Genomic DNA, 19,390 nt, shown 5'->3' with positions numbered 1-19,390 from the left:
AAAAAAACGCAGCTAAAAAAAACAAACAATAATAATGCAAAAAAACAAAATTTACAGTATAGGAGCAAAAATTCTGCAAGATGAAAAACTCATTGTGGGAACGTATCTGTGTATTTTTTTGCAAACTAAAAGCACAATATGTTCGTTTTTGATACAAGTTGTGGATCAAATTGTCCCACTAAAGTCAATGAGAGTCAAGCACAGTGTTCCACTGATACCGGCAGTCCCATAGACAATGAATGCTGCAAAGATGGGGCCCCATTTTCTGGATTTCTGGGGGTACTAGGAGTTGGATCCACAGTAATCAGTTATCCCCTATGGGCCGTTTCACACATCAGGCATTTCGCCGGATTACCGGATCCGGCACACTCCAATACAGTGTTAATACTGTAGAATAGCATCGCAGCACGCTCCGGTCATATGACAGCATGTGACCGGAGCGTGCTGCGATGCTACTGTACTGTATTAACACTGTATTGGAGTGTGCTGGATCCGGTAATCCGGTGAAATGCCAGATGTGTGAAACGGCCCTAAAAACACTGACGTTTTGCACGGACCGTGTTGAAGGCGAGTATGGCCCTCGGTGTGCCGTGATTTTGGCACACGTAGGTTCTCCGCCTGCTATCCGTGATAGCACACGGAGAGCAAGAACTTTATACTCGCCTGTTTCCGGCATTGCTGTCTTTGGCGCTGCTGCTTCCGTAGTAAATATTCATGAGCAGAATGAGCGGGCCCGGAAGCAAGTGACAGCAGCGCCGAAGACAGGCGAGTATAGGAAATAATTTTATGTTATGACACATGTTTTCTCCAGTACGTGTCACACGGATCACATCAGTGTGCGGTCAGTATGACACCCGTGCTGCCGGAGAAAAACAGATATGTCGCCATGTGGAGCACACAGACACACAGTCCATGCCAAAAGACAGAGGCATGCGCCGACCCATTGATTTCTACTGGGTCTATGTGCGTCCGTGTCTCCAGGACATGTGATAACGGAGGTCATACCAGAAACACGAATGTGTGAAGGAGGCCTTATGAGTAGGGAATAACTTACCCATCTTGGAAAAAAAAAAGCCCTTATACAAGCCCCATACTGGACAGGTGCCTATATGGTGGTTGTAAAATCCCAGCAAAACACTGCAACAAAACCACAGCACATGGCTGACATGAAACCACAAGAGTTCCTTTGTACTCACCATGACTTTGCGCAGTTTGTAGTTTCGTGCCCGGATGTCCTGCATAAGCATCTCAAAGGGCGTGAGCTGGTACTCCGTGGGCAAAGAGTTAAACGTCTTCTCCCGCACCTTCTTCAGCTGCACCCCATGCCGCAGATCTCTCATCAGCTGCACCCACAAACGTGCCTGTAGGAGGCAAGACACCAAGTGTGATGTGCACAGCATGGAGCACACCGTGGAGCGTGCGCAGCCGTGCAACACGCACACATAACACAGCACACACTGCACAGCACCCAGCAACGAGCACAGAGCCACACACACAGTGAATGTAGTACGGCGGGACACACAACGACTGCAAGACATGGGGATATACACAATGGGCAGCAGAGGCCATGCAGGATCACTCACACCATGCTCAGGGATATACACAGGTGCCTGTCTCAGGACTTCTCAGGGATTTACACAGGTGCCTGTCTCAGGACTTCTCAGGGATTTACACCGGTGCCTGTCTCAGGACTTCTCAGGGATTTACACCGGTGCCTGTCTCAGGACTTCTCAGGGATTTACACCGGTGCCTGTCTCAGGACTTCTCAGGGATTTACACAGGTGCCTGTCTCAGGACTTCTCAGGGATATACACCGGTGCCTGCCTCAGGACTTCTCAGGGATTTACACAGGTGCCTGCCTCAGGACTTCTCAGGGATTTACACAGGTGCCTTTCTCAGAACATCACATCCATCTGGTCTCATGTACAAGAAGCTTACTATCCCAACCAGGAGGCTACAAGGATGGGGAGCACTAAATTATATGAAGGCTGAGGCTCCGTTCCCACCATGGTATTATGCACCGGCACCAAAAAAACCCTTTAAATGAGACCATTCCATTTTGACACCTGTATTATGGCCGTAAGTTATCACAAATCATTACTCTACTGATCGGAACTGATGGTTTCATAAGGACTGGGTCGGGACTTGCAGATATACGTAATACTTGCACAAATATATGTCTGAAATATGGGTATTGGTTTGCATCCATATAGCTGTTTTAATCGATCAGCTATGGGGCTGTTTTTGCAACAAGTGCATGGATTTCTATGGCCACGTCATCATTGTCCTAGCCAAAGCCACCATGTAGGCTCCGATCTAATGTAAAGCCCCTCACCCAGTCTGTGTTCTGCAGGTTCACCAGTCCGTCCGATTCTGTCTCCTCCACCCTCATCTTCATCAGTATCTAAGAAATCAAAACCAATGTATTATCCAGGACATCGGTGGAGGGGGGGGAAATATTGTCAGGGACCAGTCATGGTGGGCTTCACTCTCACCTCTTTGGCTTCTCGTATTTTGTGGAGAAAAGCTTGAAGCTCCACAGTCTCCGCAAAGAGCGCCCTGCATACCGCCTGGTAGTGGATGGACGCCTCCTGGGGGTCCGGGAGATGCGAGGCACAGAAGCGCAGAACTGCCGAAAAACTCCGCACCACCTTTGGAGGAGCTTCTTCATCTTCATCCTCTGTTCCTTCATAACCTTCGTCTGTCATGACCCCCTCAGATTCGCTGGCGGCCATGAGGTCGATGAGCTGCTCCAGTTGGGGGCTGAGCTCTCGCTCCTCGCTCTCATCGAGCCCCCAGTCCAGTGCCCGGTAGATGGTAAAGCCAAGACATTGCACCATCTGTAGGGGTAAGAAGGAGACGTAAGTGCCCAGTAGATGGTAAAGCCAAGACAGTGCACCATCTGTAGAGGTAAGAAGTGCCCAGTAGATGGTAAAGCCAAGACAGTGCACCATCTGTAGAGGTAAGAAGGAGACGTAAGTGCCCGGTAGATGGTAAAGCCAAGACAGTGCACCATCTGTAGAGGTAAGAAGGAGACGTAAGTGCCCAGTAGATGGTAAAGCCAAGACAGTGCACCATCTGTAGAGGTAAGAAGTGCCCAGTAGATGGTAAAGCCAAGACAGTGCACCATCTGTAGAGGTAAGAAGGAGACGTAAGTGCCCGGTAGATGGTAAAGCCAAGACAGTGCACCATCTGTAGAGGTAAGACGGAGACGTAAGTGCCCGGCAGATGGTGCAATGTCTTGGCTTTACCATCTGTAGAGGTAAGAAGGAGACGTAAGTGCCCAGTAGATGGTAAAGCCAAGACAGTGCACCATCTGTAGAGGTAAGAAGTGCCCAGTAGATGGTAAAGCCAAGACAGTGCACCATCTGTAGAGGTAAGAAGGAGACGTAAGTGCCCGGTAGATGGTAAAGCCAAGACATTGCACCATCTATAGAGGTAACGGGGATCCTAACTCTCAACCAAAACCCCCAACATAAGTCGCCATTTTGCTATGACGAGCTGACTGAGCAAGACCCTGTGATGGGATGTCCTCGCCCTGTATCTTCAGGGCACTACATTATACGTCCGCCATGGCCTATTTCCTATAAATTACTCTCATTGAGGTCCAGAAATACCATCAGGGTCGTTTTCATTGTATTAGGTCCGATTTAGTATACCAAGTCTTTACTCTAGAAAATCCCCTGGAACAATACAGCTATGTTCACACACAGTTCTTAGTTGGTTTTTTTTTTTTTTTGCTGTTTTTTTCAACAGATCCACTCTGGCCGCTTTCACACATCAGTTTTTTGCCATCAGGCACAATCCGGCAAAAACATGACAAAACGGATCCGGTGTCTGTTGACGCCGGATCCGTTTTTCCCCCATAGACTTTCATTAGCGCCGGATTGTGCCGGATGGCCTTGCGTTTCATCCGTTTTTTGCTGATAATTTACTTGTCCGGCGACCGGATGAAACGTTGAAGAGAACGTTTTTGTGTCCGGCAAAAAAACGGACCGCGCTGGATCCGGCGCCGTACGGCGTGTTTTATAATGGAAGCCTATGGACGTCTGTTCCGGCGTAATGCGGCAAAAAATGGATCCAGCCGCCGGATCCGTTTTTTTTTTTGTATTTTTTTTACTGAGCATGCTCAGTATCACACCGGATCTGTCAAAAACCTGAAGGAACTGATGGAAAAAACTGATGTAACTGAGCCGTTTTTTCGCCGGGTCCGTTGCATCAGTTTTTTTGCCGGATTGTGCCTGATTGCAAAAAACTGATGTTAAAATCCTCCTGGAAAAAAACAAACCGCTTGGAATTCTTTTTTTATTTGTTGCTATGGTAATTTCAATTTCAAATTCATACGGAATGTTTAAACACCTGGTGGAAAACTGTCCAATCAAAAGGCTGCAAAGAACATTCCAGGAAAAAACACTGTTCAAAGCAGCTACAAAAACTCCCCAAACTAGAAGCGTTTTCTGCATGAAAATCGTGTTGGCTCAAAAAACTGTGTGAACATAGCCACTAAAAGGGGTTCACAGATATGCAATCTAGCCTCAGGATTGGGGGTAGCTTATGTGGCATGTTTTTATTTTTGCATGGAAAATCAGCAACATTTTTCAATGTGTTTCGCCCAATCTCTTCCACCTGCTGTCTTTTTAGGGTATGTGCACACGATGCAGATTTGGTGCAGACATTTTCTGCACCTTCTGGCAGAAAAACGCATCGAAAAACACAAGCGTTTTTGGTGCGTTTTTTTTTTTATGAAGTTAATGGCTGGTAGGGCTAAAAAAAAACAAAACAAAAAACGCCCCAACAATTGACAGATTTTTTTTTTTTTTCTGCACCAAATCTGCAAAGGAGAGGGGGGAAAAAAAGCAACGTGTTACAAGACTTCAGAAATCTCATGGCCTTTGCTGGCTTCAGGATAGGCATGCAGATTTCTCAAAAACCGCACTGTGTGTACAGCCTTATAGGTGCGGTATCAGCTTGCAAATTGCCCTTTGTTTTTGGTGTTACTGTACTTTATATACGCAGTACGTCCACTTCTATTGCGGAAATGCACCTCCTTTTTTTTTTTTTTTTGAGCCAATCCCCCCCCCCCCCCCCCCGATTAATTTCAATGGGTGCATTTAAATCTGCGAGCTAAACAGACGGCCTGGCATTTCTTGGACATAAAAAGCGCATTAAAGGGAATCTGTCACCAGGTTTTTGCTCCCCCATCTGAGAGCAGCATAATGTAGAGACAGAGACCCTGATTCCAGCGATGTCACTTATTGAGCTGTTGGTCATTTTGATCAAATCAATGTTTTCTCTGCTGCAGATCTAGCAGTTATACAGAGCTCATGAATATGCTGGACTACTTGCAGCACGGCAAGTAGTCCTGTAATGATAATCTACTGCTGATTAAGCAATGATTTTATCAAAACTACACTAAGCATCTCAGTAAGTGACACACCACTGGAATCAGGATCTCTGTCTCTTTCTTTGCTGCAGATCTAGCAGTTATACAGAGCTCATGAATATGCTGGACTAACTGGCAGCACAAGTAGTCCTGTAATAATAATCTCCTGCTGATTAAACAATGATTTTATCAAAGCTACACTTACAGGATGTATGGCTTAGTGGTTAGCACAGCAGAAAGTGTGGCTCAGTGGTTAGCACTGTAGAACGTGTGGCTCAGCAGTTAGCACTGGAGGAAGTATGGCTCAGTGGTTAGCACTGCACAAAGTGTGTCTCAGTGGTTAGCACTGTATTAAGTATGGCTCAGTGGTTAGCACTGCAAAACATGTGGCTCAGTGATTAGCACAGCAGGAAGTGTGGCTTAGTTGTTAGCGCTGCAGAAAGTGTGGCTCAGTGGTTAGCACTGCAGGAAGTGTGGGTCAGTGGTTATCACAGCAGAAAGTGTGGCTCAGTGGTTAGCACTACAAAACGTATGGCTTAGTTGTTAGCAGTGCAGGAAACGTGGCTCAGTGGTTAGCACTGCAGTCTTGCAGCACTGGGAGCCCTGGGTTTAATTCCCACCAAGGACAACATCTGCAAGGAGTTTGTATGTTCTCCCCGTGTTTACATGAGTTTCCTCCAAGTTCTCCACTTTCCTCCCACACTCCAAAGACATACAGATAGGGAATTTAGATTGTGACCCCCAATGGGGACAGTGTTCCTGATGTATGTAAAGCGCTGTGGAATGTATTGGCACTAAATAAATAAAGTATGTTGCCCTTTCAGGATATGTGACTTTTATTGCTGCACGGTGGCTCAGTGGTTAGCACTGCAGTCTTGCAGCGCTGGGGTCCTGAGTTCAAATCCCACCAAAGACATCCGTAAGGAGTTTGTGTGGATGTGATCTGGGGTGTTCGCTTTCCTCCCCCACTCCAAAGACACAGGGAATTTAGATTGTGAGCTCCAATGGGGACAGTCTTCCTATTCTATGTAAACTGTTGTGGAATATATTAGCGCTATATAAAGTATGTTGCCCTTTCAGGTATGTTGCCCCGTTGTGTTGCTGTAAGCTCTGGAAAATGTATAATCATGCGCCAGTTTGTTAATGCAAACGAGGGTTTTGCGGGATTATGGGAGGGGAAAGGGATAAATATTCATTTTGCATTAACAGCCGGCGCACGATTATAAATTTTCTTGGGATTACAGCAACACAACGGGGCAACATAGAGCAATAAAAGTTACATATCCTGAAAGGACTGCCCAAACCCTATTTCAGGATGCTATTACCATGGTATGCAAAAATGAACCGCAAATAGGGCTTATATTTTAAGTATACTTCAAAAAATCTTGTTGGGGCTTATTTTTGGGGTAGGTCTTATTTTCAGGGGAAACACAGTATGACTAAGGCTGTGATCAGACGAGCATAGGAAAAATCGTCCTTTTGTTTCTGAATTCCCATTTTTTACGTCCACAATTAAAAGTATTAAAAGGCCCAGTTCATTTCCATACTAGAGTTGAGCAGATAGTGAAAAATCCGGTTCCGGTGGCAACCCGGCGGGTTGAGAAAGAAGTCCGGATCCGATCCGGAGTTCGGCCCCATATATGTCAATGGGGAGTGGAATCCGGGGACACGCGAGAGCGCGAGAGCCAGAGCGAGAGAGAGCCAGGGCGAGAGAGAGTGAGCGAGAGCCAGAGAGAGAACGAGAGCCAGAGCGAGAGAGAGAGCGAGAGCCAGAGAGCGAGAGAGAGCGAGAGCGAGAACGAGAGCCAAAGCGAGAGAGAGAGTGAGAGCGCGAGAACGAGAGCGAGAGAGAGAGCGAGAGCCAGAGAGAGAACGAGAGCCAAAGCGAGAGAGAGAGAGAGAGTGAGAGCGCGAGAACGAGAGCGAGAGCGAGCGAGAGAGAGAACGAGAGCAAGAGAGAGCGAGAGAGAGAACGAGAGCGAGAGCGCGAGAGAGCGAGCGATAGCCAGAGCGAGAACGAGAGCGCGAGAGAGTGAGCGAGAGCCAGAGCGAGAGAACGAGAGCGAGAACGAGAGCGAGAACGAGAGAGCGAGCGCAAGAAAAAAAAAAAAACTTTCTGGATTGTGCACCTGGAATCCCACGTCCGGGGTCGAACGCGGATCTGTCGCTCAAACCGTGCAGATCCGGATTTTGCCAATCCGGGTCCGCTCAACACTATTCCATACGTGATCTTTGCAATGGATCCATTATGTCCAGATACCATCGGTGTCACAATCCGCTGCGTCCGTCTCTCCCCCCGGGTGGCCGTAGACCCCCAAAATCGACTTAGATACTCAGTGTACACAGACTAAAGAAAAACTCAACACTGAATATGTAGAAAAACCCCAATCTTTACTGCAGTGCGACATTGTATAACGAGTGCGGTCAGGGAGATGCAGTTACCCCAGATACATATACATTATATATATATTTACACAATCATTCAGTCTTTACATTTTTATTATTTTTTTTATAATTTTCTTACAAAAATAGGATTTGAACCTCCTGAGGAAGGCCTGGGGTCTGGCGAAACGTTGCCCCGCAACAGTTAATCTCAACCCGGCCAGTCCTGAAGGGGGTTAAATCTCAGCCGGCGCGCCTGTACTTCTCCATATTAAGGTCCTATGTAGCGATACAGTCTGTACATATATATATCCAGAGGGAGTCCAGGAAGCAGACGGGATCGTTGGCTGCGAAAGCTCCGGATTAAAGGCAGTTCAGGGTGAGAGGCCGGCACATGCAATAGGGACAAGGCAGAGGAGGCGGTGAGGGTCCGACCGGCTCGGGAGTGGAACGTCCATGCCTTAAAGTGCAACTCAGAAATTCTTCTTTTTGCTTGGTCCAAAGTCTACACCCCAAAATCCTACTGACCTTGTGATAGGAGGACATCGGGGGATGGGTCGGGGGTCTCTACTGCTCTATATGAAGGACGTGACAACTCCATCTCCTGTACGGAACTGCTCACTTCTTTTGCATAGGAAAATACTGCCTCTACAGGTCACACTGAGTATTGCAGGACTATGAATTTATAATATATATATATATATATATATATATAGATGACAGGGTGATTATGACGATACCCCAGTGTCTTACATGTCACTGCCCTGGAGTAGCGCAGTACATAGTGGGGCGAAACACTTAGTGTCTTCACGGGTGCGCTTTAATAACCTCTCGCAACGTTCCCTTTAATCTTGCAGATTTGCTCAATAGTGATTCATTCACTCCCCAGCTATTGTAGAACTACAACTCCCAGCATGCCAAGCAGCCACAACTTCCTAACCACTTTTACCCCAGTGTAATAGGAGCACATTTCTGTGCCAGTGATGCGGCCAAATGTCTCGGCCCAGGTGTGGTTCTAAAGACCCGAAATTATAGGGGTGGGGGGGGGGTCAAAGATGTGAGGAGACCCCCAATCATGCTGTGTAATTCATCCGTTATGTGAAACTAGACACAGGGGGCAGCAGCCGTTAGGGCATGCTGGGAGTTGTAGTTTGACCCTGCACCCCCATCACATGTAGGCTACAAAAGATTATTAGCTGGGTGGCTGCTGACAACCATTGGTGTCATTATGGGAGGGTATACCTTTGCAATTATTTTAGAAAGCTGCAATTTCCTAATTTTTCGATCAATTTTATAAAGAGCACCCGTCAATTGTCATAAGTGTAATTTATTCCCGCCATTCTCCTGAATCCGGCGATGTTTTTCTTGTCTTCCTGCTCCTTTCCGTTCCCAAGATACAGCCCCATATATAAATCCAGTAATTTTAGCCAAAAGGGTATGATCCTAGTCTCTGTGGGCGTTGTTCATGGGAACCACACCCACTTGGCTAAGAAGACTAAATTTCTATACAGGGAAGAAGTGGCCGTATCTCAGGAACGGAGAGGCGCAGGAAAAAAAGAAAAACATCGCCGGAATCAGGAGAAAAGCGGCGTCTATACAAGGTTGGTGAAAAAATGACAATGATGACGGGTCGGCTTTATGGACTATAGCAAATTTTTAGATCAGCGCACTACAGGAAAAACGTATGTAAATTGTGTCTATAGGTGGCGAGAGAGGAACGGTTTTGTAATGAAATGTAGATTTCGAGCAGTTTGGGCACAATATGATCCATCCGATGTCCCTGGTGGCCCCGCACCTTCCCTCCAGGACCAGCGATGACACCAGCGCAGCTCCTCTCCACAAGGCATCTGCTCACAGCGATGGGTTCATTCTGTAGAAGCTTAATATTATCCACAGGAGAGGAAATAAGCACCTGGATTAGACCAGGATTCCTCCCACAGGACTCTACATTAGCGTGAGGAATTGGGGGGAGAGGGCGGTGTAGGTGCGACTGCTGCATCTCATCACAGTTTCTTGACTGTCCGATATTGGGGATGAGAGGTCTCCGGCCTGGGTCTGGTGTTTAGGATGTCCACGCTTTTACGGCTGGAGCAGACCACATCGCGGATGAAGCTGGCGCAGTCCGAACAGACGTCCTTCAGAGCAGAACCTTGAGCGTAGATGTGGGGAAACTGACCCTCCACGTTCTTCCAGGACAGACCGCTGCAGGACCTGGACAAAAGTGAAAAAGGAGGGGAGCGTTACTAGCGTAAAGGAGGAATGGGGGAGGGGAGGGGAGCGTTACTAGCGTAAAGGAGGAATGGGGGGGGGGAGCGTTACTAGCGTAAAGGAGAGATGGGGGGAGATGCGTTACTAGCGTAAAGGAGAGATTGGGGCAGCGTTACTAGCGTAAAGGAGGAATGGGGGGGGGGGAGCGTTACTAGCGTAAAGGAGGGGAGGGTGGGAGCGTAAAGGAGAGATGGGGGGAGAGTTACTAGCGTAAAGTAGAGATTGGGGCAGCGTTACTAGCGTAAAGGAGGAATGGGGGGGGGAGCGTTACTAGCGTAAAGGAGGGGAGGGTGGGAGCGTAAAGGAGAGATGGGGGAGCGTTACTAGCGTAAAGGAGGGGAGCATGATGCAAAATTTAAAGGGCAAATCCAGTTATGTATGAAAGTGTTTCTAGTGCACAGATCTGCCTGTAGGGGGCGCTATTATAGCAGTCAAAAGGGTTCTCATCTGACAAAGTGACTGTATGTTGCTTGGATCATTATGATCCGAGAACACAGAGAATGAAGGAACCACAACACTGGTGGAGCACGGCTCCCCTTCTACTGTTCTGCTCTGCATAAAAGGAGAAGAGCACTAAAAGTGCAGAGGGAGGAGAGCACTAAATGTGTAAAGGAGGAGGAGAGCGCTAAATGTGTAAAGGAGGAGGAGAGCGCTAAAAGTGCAGAGGAGGAGGAGAGCGCTAAAAGTGCAGAGGAGGAGGAGAGCGCTAAAAGTGCAGAGGAGGAGGAGAGCACTAAAAGTGCAGAGGAGGAGGAGAGCACTAAAAGTGCAGAGGAGGAGGAGAGCACTAAAAGTGCAGAGGAGGAGGAGAGCACTAAAAGTGCAGAGGAGGAGGAGAGCACTAAAAGTGCAGAGGAGGAGGAGAGCACTAAAAGTGTAAAGGAGGAGGAGAGCACTAAAAGTGTAAAGGAGGAGGAGAGCACTAAAAGTGTAAAGGAGGAGGAGAGCACTAAAAGTGTAAAGGAGGAGGAGAGCACTAAAAGTGTAAAGGAGGAGGAGAGCACTAAAAGTGTAAAGGAAGGAGAGCACTAAAAGTGTAAAGGAGGAGGAGAGCACTAAAAGTGTAAAGGAGGAGGAGAGCACTAAAAGTGTAAAGGAGGAGGAGAGCACTAAAAGTGTAAAGGAAGGAGAGCACTAAATGTGTAAAGGAGGAGGAGAGCACTAAATGTGTAAAGGAAGGAGAGCACTAAAAGTGTAAAGGAGGAGGAGAGCACTAAAAGTGTAAAGGAAGGAGAGCACTAAATGTGTAAAGGAGGAGGAGAGCGCTAAATGTGTAAAGGAGGAGGAGAGCGCTAAATGTGTAAAGGAGGAGGAGAGCGCTAAATGTGTAAAGGAGGAGGAGAGCGCTAAATGTGTAAAGGAGGAGGAGAGCGCTAAATGTGTAAAGGAGGAGGAGAGCACTAAAAGTGTAAAGGAAGGAGAGCACTAAAAGTGTAAAGGAAGGAGAGCACTAAAAGTGCAGAGGAGGAGAGCACTAAAAGTGTAAAGGAAGGAGAGCACTAAATGTGCAGAGGAGGAGAGCGCTAAATGTGTAAAGGATGGAAGCACTAAAAGCGCAGAGGGAGGAGAGCCCTAAATGTATAGAGGAAGGGAGCGTTAATATCCTGGTACAATATTTAAAGGGCAAATCCAGTTATGTATGGAAGTGTTTCTAGTGCACAGATCTGCCTGTAGGGGGCGCTATTATATCAGGCAGAAGGGTCTTCTCATCTGATAAAGAAAGTGATTATATGTTGCTTAAATCATTCTGCTCCGAGACCACAGAAAATGAAGGAACCCCTGCACTGGTGATGTACGACTCCCCATTTACTGTTCTGCTGTGCAGAGCTGCACCCGGGCACCAGATGTGCAAGGAGCGGCACAGCCGGGTGTCCAAGAGCGCTGCTGTGAAGGGAAAGAGATGCAGCACTCAATCAGCACTGCAGTCATGCGATGCTGCAATACAACCACATGGACATTCATTCGATGCAACGCTGCCTTCGCCATGAGCGATCCGTAACACCGATGTGACGGGCCAGTAATGGATACTCACTGGAAGGCGTCCCGCTTCTTGAGAGAATTTCCACTTGTGCTGATTACTCCTTGCGGGATCTCAAACCCCACGCTGTAGACTGGAATGTGCCCCAACTTCTTGGCGGGAAGCTTCATCTATCGGAGAAAATCAACGGATGACTATGAGCTGCAGCAACGGCACATGACCGGAAGTGATATATACATCATGCAGACAGGGAAAGAAATATTAGCACAGTGACTGACTCTTTGTGATTTCAGCTCTGCAGGTCATTAATTTTTATTTAAAATGAAACAACGGAGATGGAATTGAAGTGCAAACGTCCTGGTTTACTTAAATGGGATAAACAAAAATATCCTGTGAAATGTTTAGGAATTGCAGCCATTTTTCTACAGAACCTCCTCATTTCAGGGGCTCAAAAATAATTGGACAAATTAACTTTACCATAAATAAAATGTCATGGTTAATCCTTTGCAGAGAATCCTTTGCAGCAATGACGGCCTGAAATCTTTCGGCTGTGGAAGCCTCCATCGCTGGTTTCCTGCTTGTGAGGCTTTGCCGCCTTTCCTACTTGTTTCTGGGTTTTTCTGCCTTACTTTGTGTCATCTTCATGCGAGATGCAGCTGGATGGGCTGAGATCTGGTGAGGACTCGGCCATTGCAGAATATTCCACTTCTTGGTTTTTGCAGGATATTTTGGGTCATTTTCCATCCTTCTGTGAGACATCATCCAATCATTGCTGCATTTGGTAGAATCTGAGCAGAAAGTCTCACTCTGTGCACTTCATAATTCATCCGACTGCTTCTGTCTTCAGTCACATCATCAATAACCACTAGTTCCCCAGGGCCATTGTTAGTCCTGCAATCACACCACCTCTGTCATGTGACACGGTGACCCCCACTCTCTAGTTGCCCCTTGCGGTGACCCCCTCTGTATTTGCTCTGATGACGTCTTGTCTTTATGGTGGATTTTGATACTGAAACACCAAATTCCTGGAGAAAGTTCTTCACTTGGTGGATGTTGTGAAAGGTTTTTCTTCACCATGGAAGGGAATCTGATCATCCACCATTGTTGTCTTCCAGGGCCGTCCCAGCTTTTTTGAGTTACCACCTCACCAGTACGTTTTGTTTTGGGTTTTTTTTCAGAATGTACTAAACTGTTGATGTTGCCGCTCCTAACATTTTTGCTCTCTCTGATGGATTTCTTCTTTTTCTCAGCCTAATGATGGTCGGTTTCTCTTCCTCTGACCTCACGTTGTGAGTTCACAGCAACAGCTTTCAAATGCAAATGCCGCACCTGGAATCAGCTCCAGACCTTTTACCTTCTTATGAGGATGGATTGCTGAGGGAATAGCTTATGCCGCCCATTAAAGGGCTTTTTGAGATAATTGTCCAAATTACTTTTGGTTCCTTGAAAAAGAAGCAGCTACATATTAAAGAGCTGTGATTCCTAAACCCCTTCCTCCAATTAGGATGTGAATCCCCTCAAACTAAAGCGGAGAGTCGGCATTTTAAGTCCAGGTTGAGTAAACCTAAATGCCACAACTTGTGTCACAGTCCAAAGATTTCTTGACCTAACCGTATATTGACTGGATTATCAGAAATGCCGGACTACTGGTGAGTGGAAAGAATCTGTAGTCCAACATGCGACTCCCAGGACGCAATACAGAAGAAGTCTGAATATAGCTGTGAACATGCATCATATATGGCTGGGTATTGTAGTTCTACAGAAACCATATGGCCACCTGCAACCTTACCTTAATGCTACAGGAGCCGCAAGCAGATCTAGAAAGGAGAAAAAGGAGTTTTAACATACATCAACTATCTCCGGTACTGATATATTTCAAGACAAGAGATCGGGGAAAAAAAAAAGGGAGATCGGAAAAAAAAAGAGAGATCGGAAAAAAAAAGAGAGATCGGAAAAAAAAAGAGAGATCGGAAAAAAAAAGAGAGATCGGAAAAAAAAAGAGAGATCGGAAAAAAAAAGAGAGATCGGAAAAAAAAAGATCGGAAAAAAGAGATCGGAAAAGAGAGATCGGAAAAGAGAGATCGGAAAAGAGAGATCGGAAAAGAGAGATCGGAAAAGAGAGATCGGAAAAGAGAGATCGGAAAAGAGAGATCGGAAAAGAGATCGGAAAAGAGATCGGAAAAAAGAGCGGAAAAAAGAGCGGAAAAAAGAGCGGAAAAAAAGAGCGGAAAAAAAGAGCGGAAAAAAAGAGCGGAAAAAAGAGCGGAGGAAGAAGAAAAAGAAAAAAAAAAGAGGAAAAAGAAAAAAAGAAAAAAAAAAAAAAAAGAAGGACAGTCTGATCTCTTCCCAGACTTCGTCTCCATGGATGAAGAAGAGAAAGTGCCCATATGACTGAAGGGGAGGGTGGGGAGTGCAGCAGCCATACACAGACTAAGAGGTTAGAAACACACAAGGTTCAAAAAATATCAACTTAGCCTTCAAAAAGCAATTATCTCAGAACACGAAAAACACCCTTAGGTAAACTACCTGGGTATATTGAAGCAACGCTAATAAATAATGAAAATATCATGGAGTAAATTCAAAATATTTTTATTCCATCATTTTTTATTCAAACATAAACCACACCACAAAGGAGATCATGTTACATCCAAAAACTGCCTCAGGTTAAGAAAGGTTTGGCATTAAGTATCCTATTAAACATTTAGACATACATTTTTCTACATATGATTCAATTCACATGATGCGGCAATTCATCATCAAAACAATACACTCATGCTATAAGTCGTTCCCAGGTTTTGATTTCATTATTTGGCTATCTCAACAATATATCACCATCCTAATTGTTTATTAAGAAAATTTTGAACAAATATATCTAGAGATTCAAGAAACAAATGACAGGAAATTATTTCTTTACCTATCTGCAGGAAATACATATAAACATATTTATTTTATTATTTACCTCTGGTAATATTATTTATCTTGATTTAATCTCTAAAGATCTCCGTTTTAACAGTAAAGTCGATATCAACCAATTAATTCGTTTATAAACCCTAGAAAGACAGCCGAATTTCACATATGGGAAGCAGTGAATACAGGCATGAAAAACCGGACTCTTTTTTTTATATAAAGACATATGTCATAAACATGAAGCCCAGCGGTTTAGGGGAGGGATTGCCATGCCGTATCAAACAAATCCTAGATTTTAAAAAAACCTCAATGGCAGAGAAAACTCCAGTACCAGCTGATAAACAGATAGCATTGGCAAATTAACCTAAATTTAGGTATATGTAACAGTGACACGCCTCTACCCTGCAGCCGGCTAATCAATTCTTAGCCAGCTAAAAACCGCACCAGGCTATAATCTATGTGGCCGTGACAGCATATGAACTCGCACTATGTCAAAAAATGAAGCCAACAGGTTAGGGGAGGAATTACCGTGCCGCCTAAAGTGAATCTAGTATTTCAAAATGCCTTGATGGCAGAAAAAATGTTTTTTCTTATTACCCGCCGATAGACCGATAATATTAGTAAATCTACATAGGCTTAGGCATATATGGCAGTAACACATCTCTACCCGTCAACCGGCTGATCAATTCATAGTCAGCCTGAAGCCGCACAAGGTAATAGTTGGTGTGGCCATGACAACATAGAATTCACGGTGTATGCCCGACAATATCTTATAGCATCACGCGAATCGCATATATAACATTACATCACTTTCTACCGCTATCAGCAATATTTGTAATTAAGCGTAAACCAGACTATAGTGAATACCTGAGCAGTGGATGACTCTCTCCTTTCCCCGACGTACGTTTCGCGCCAGCTTTTTCAAGAGGGGCATGCTGATAGCGGTAGAAAGTGATGTAATGTTATATATGCGATTCGCGTGATGCTATAAGATATTGTCGGGCATACACCGTGAATTCTATGTTGTCATGGCCACACCAACTATTACCTTGTGCGGCTTCAGGCTGACTATGAATTGATCAGCCGGTTGACGGGTAGAGATGTGTTACTGCCATATATGCCTAAGCCTATGTAGATTTACTAATATTATCGGTCTATCGGCGGGTAATAAGAAAAAACATTTTTTCTGCCATCAAGGCATTTTGAAATACTAGATTCACTTTAGGCGGCACGGTAATTCCTCCCCTAACCTGTTGGTTTCATTTTTTGACATAGTGCGAGTTCATATGCTGTCACGGCCACATAGATTATAGCCTGGTGCGGTTTTTAGCTGGCTAAGAATTGATTAGCCGGCTGCAGGGTAGAGGCGTGTCACTGTTACATATACCTAAATTTAGGTTAATTTGCCAATGCTATCTGTTTATCAGCTGGTACTGGAGTTTTCTCTGCCATTGAGGTTTTTTTAAAATCTAGGATTTGTTTGATACGGCATGGCAATCCCTCCCCTAAACCGCTGGGCTTCATGTTTATGACATATGTCTTTATATAAAAAAAAGAGTCCGGTTTTTCATGCCTGTATTCACTGCTTCCCATATGTGAAATTCGGCTGTCTTTCTAGGGTTTATAAACGAATTAATTGGTTGATATCGACTTCACTGTTAAAACGGAGATCTTTAGAGATTAAATCAAGATAAATAATATTACCAGAGGTAAATAATAAAATAAATATGTTTATATGTATTTCCTGCAGATAGGTAAAGAAATAATTTCCTGTCATTTGTTTCTTGAATCTCTAGATATATTTGTTCAAAATTTTCTTAATAAACAATTAGGATGGTGATATATTGTTGAGATAGCCAAATAATGAAATCAAAACCTGGGAACGACTTATAGCATGAGTGTATTGTTTTGATGATGAATTGCCGCATCATGTGAATTGAATCATATGTAGAAAAATGTATGTCTAAATGTTTAATAGGATACTTAATGCCAAACCTTTCTTAACCTGAGGCAGTTTTTGGATGTAACATGATCTCCTTTGTGGTGTGGTTTATGTTTGAATAAAAAATGATGGAATAAAAATATTTAGAATTTACAGACTAAGAGGTGCCTGATATGTCAAGGACTTCTATAACCCACCTTGGAGGAGCCTCCAACCCCCACCATGGATGGACCCATATCCCAATTTTTATCACTTGGTTTGGCAACGCCAACATATACTTGGACTTGTCGATAAAGGTATTTTCTTTTAGAGAGCGAGCGTCGTGTGGGGGGGGGGGGAAAGACTTGGCGCGCGAGGGGAAAAAAAAAAAAAAAGACTTGGCGCGCGAGGGGAAAAAAAAAAAAAGACTTGGCGCGCGAGGGGAAAAAAAAAAAAAGACTTGGCGCGCGAGGGGAAAAAAAAAAAAGGCTTGGCGCGCGAGGGGAAAAAAAAAAAAGACTTGGCGCGCGAGGGGAAAAAAAAAAAAAGACTTGGCGCGCGAGGGGAAAAAAAAAGACTTGGCGCGCGAGGGGAAAAAAAAAGACTTGGCGCGCGAGGGGAAAAAAAAAGACTTGGCGCGCGAGGGGAAAAAAAAAGACTTGGCGCGCGAGGGGAAAAAAAAAAGACTTGGCGCGTGAGGGAAAAAAAAAAGACTTGGCGCGTGAGGGAAAAAAAGACTTGGCGCGTGAGGGAAAAAAAGACTTGGCGCGTGAGGGAAAAAAAGACTTGGCGCGTGAGGGAAAAAAAGACTTGGCGCGTGAGGGAAAAAAAGACTTGGCGCGTGAGGGAAAAAAAGACTTGGCGCGTGAGGGAAAAAAAGACTTGGCGCGTGAGGGAAAAAAAGACTTGGCGCGTGAGGGAAAAAAAGACTTGGCGCGCGAGGGAAAAAAAGACTTGGCGCGCGAGGGAAAAAAAGACTTGGCGCGCGAGGGAAAAAAAGACTTGGCGCGCGAGGGAAAAAAAGACTTGGCGCGCGAGGGAAAAAAAGACTTGGCGCGCGAGGGAAAAAAAGACTTGGCGCGCGAGGGAAAAAAAGACTTGGCGCGCGAGGGAAAAAAAGACTTGGCGCGCGAGGGAAAAAAAGACTTGGCGCGCGAGGGAAAAAAAGACTTGGCGCGCGAGGGAAAAAAAGACTTGGCGCGCGAGGGAAAAAAAGACTTGGCGCGCGAGGGAAAAAAAGACTTGGCGCGCGAGGGAAAAAAAAGACTTGGCGCGCGAGGGAAAAAAAGACTTGGCGCGCGAGGGGAAAAAAAAGACTTGGCGCGCGAGGGGAAAAAAAAGACTTGGCGCGTGAGGGAAAAAGACAGGGAGCGCGAAGAGAAAAGAGAGCAAGACAGAAAGACCAAGAAAGAGAAATCTAATTGTGACTTGCATTTCCTCAAGCAGCCACTAGATGGCGTGCATATTCTCTTTGGAGGGAAGAAGGTTGAGCATTAACCTGGGAGAAGGCTGCAGACGTCCCACCACGGCTCTCATGTACAATAATGGCCATATCTCACCTTTTACAGAATAGGCAATTTGCCGGCCAAGAGAACAGAGGAAATTTCGTCCGGCAACAGCAGCAAACCTGAGGAAGCAGACACAAGCGCCATGATGATCTGTTCTGCACAAGTGCCCAGAAGGGAAGCCAATATGGCCACAAGTGGATTTTTGAGGCTGCGAGTGTTGTATGCGGGTCGGATTTGCGATGATGATGGCAGTGGTTGTCCTCCATACCTTTCCTTTCTTCAGGTTGGTGTACAGCTCTTTGCTCTGCAGAAACTTCTCCATCTCGGCCTTCACCAGCACCCGCCGCACGTTCATCACTTCTTCTACGGTCAACGCCAAGGTGTCCACAGGGTGACTGAACTCCTGCAGAGAGGACACAACCTTCAATCGCGCGGCTCTGAGAAGAAACGGACCGGTACCCTGCACTGCACACGGCACGTACCAGCCAGCGATGTCTGGAGCTGTTGTCTACGGCCGACTCCGGTTCTGCCTTCTCTTGCACGGAGCTGAGGCTGGGCGAGGGGCATCCAGAGCTGCCATAGTCCGAATAACCCACTGGAAAAGGAAACCTGACATTAATGCACCCACTCAGTGTAATAACCCCCCGTCCACGGGAGGGGGGGGGGTGGTGTGTTGGGGCGTGCGGACGCTTACTAGAATGCCGATGCAGGGGTCTGTGGGGGGTGTTCATGCTGCCCGATCGAGCACGAGACTCCGGTCCTCGTTCTTCTGGAGCCGTTTCCCTCTGTGGCCGGTGTCCCATCTCCGTCTGTAACTGCAACAGGTCCTGCTCCGAAAACGAGCGGTCACGTTTCAGGGGAAAAGGAGCACTAGTCACCCGCCGCAGCTCAGAATTGGGAGAGTCATCGTCCTGGAGTAAGATATGGCAGCAGAGTTATACATGTTGCTTTTAAGAAACACCAAACTTTCCTTAAAGGGAATCTGTCACCAGGTTTTTGCTCCCCCATCTGAGAGCAGTATAATGTAGAGACAGAGACCCTGA

At 45.9% G+C, this 19,390-nt stretch overlaps 2 protein-coding genes across 2 annotated transcripts in view; both read right to left on the bottom strand.

Annotated features, from left to right (window-relative positions):
* LOC142254727 (protein spire homolog 2-like) overlaps positions 1 to 2,840 on the bottom strand; it is a 20,231-nt gene extending 17,391 nt beyond the window's left edge. The window contains exons 1-3 of the mRNA XM_075325979.1: positions 2,496 to 2,840; positions 2,336 to 2,404; positions 1,197 to 1,361 (exon numbers count right to left, since the gene is read on the bottom strand). Of these exons, the coding sequence (XP_075182094.1) occupies positions 1,197 to 1,361; positions 2,336 to 2,404; positions 2,496 to 2,840 (579 nt within the window). The remainder of the gene's footprint in view (positions 1 to 1,196; positions 1,362 to 2,335; positions 2,405 to 2,495) is intronic.
* A 4,913-nt stretch (positions 2,841 to 7,753) lies between these two features.
* The window catches only part of LOC142254726 (protein spire homolog 2-like), a 48,646-nt gene continuing 37,009 nt past the window's right edge, over positions 7,754 to 19,390 (bottom strand). Inside the window, exons 9-15 of the mRNA XM_075325978.1 lie at positions 19,042 to 19,258; positions 18,830 to 18,942; positions 18,616 to 18,750; positions 18,399 to 18,466; positions 13,801 to 13,828; positions 12,066 to 12,181; positions 7,754 to 9,976 (exon numbers count right to left, since the gene is read on the bottom strand). Of these exons, the coding sequence (XP_075182093.1) occupies positions 9,769 to 9,976; positions 12,066 to 12,181; positions 13,801 to 13,828; positions 18,399 to 18,466; positions 18,616 to 18,750; positions 18,830 to 18,942; positions 19,042 to 19,258 (885 nt within the window). The 3' untranslated portion in view covers positions 7,754 to 9,768. The remainder of the gene's footprint in view (positions 9,977 to 12,065; positions 12,182 to 13,800; positions 13,829 to 18,398; positions 18,467 to 18,615; positions 18,751 to 18,829; positions 18,943 to 19,041; positions 19,259 to 19,390) is intronic.

The sequence above is a fragment of the Anomaloglossus baeobatrachus genome, chromosome 10, assembly GCF_048569485.1.
Source record: "Anomaloglossus baeobatrachus isolate aAnoBae1 chromosome 10, aAnoBae1.hap1, whole genome shotgun sequence".
NCBI lineage: Eukaryota > Metazoa > Chordata > Amphibia > Anura > Aromobatidae > Anomaloglossus > Anomaloglossus baeobatrachus.
Note: the sequence above shows the minus strand (reverse complement) of the source record. Positions and strands in the feature narration are given on the sequence as shown.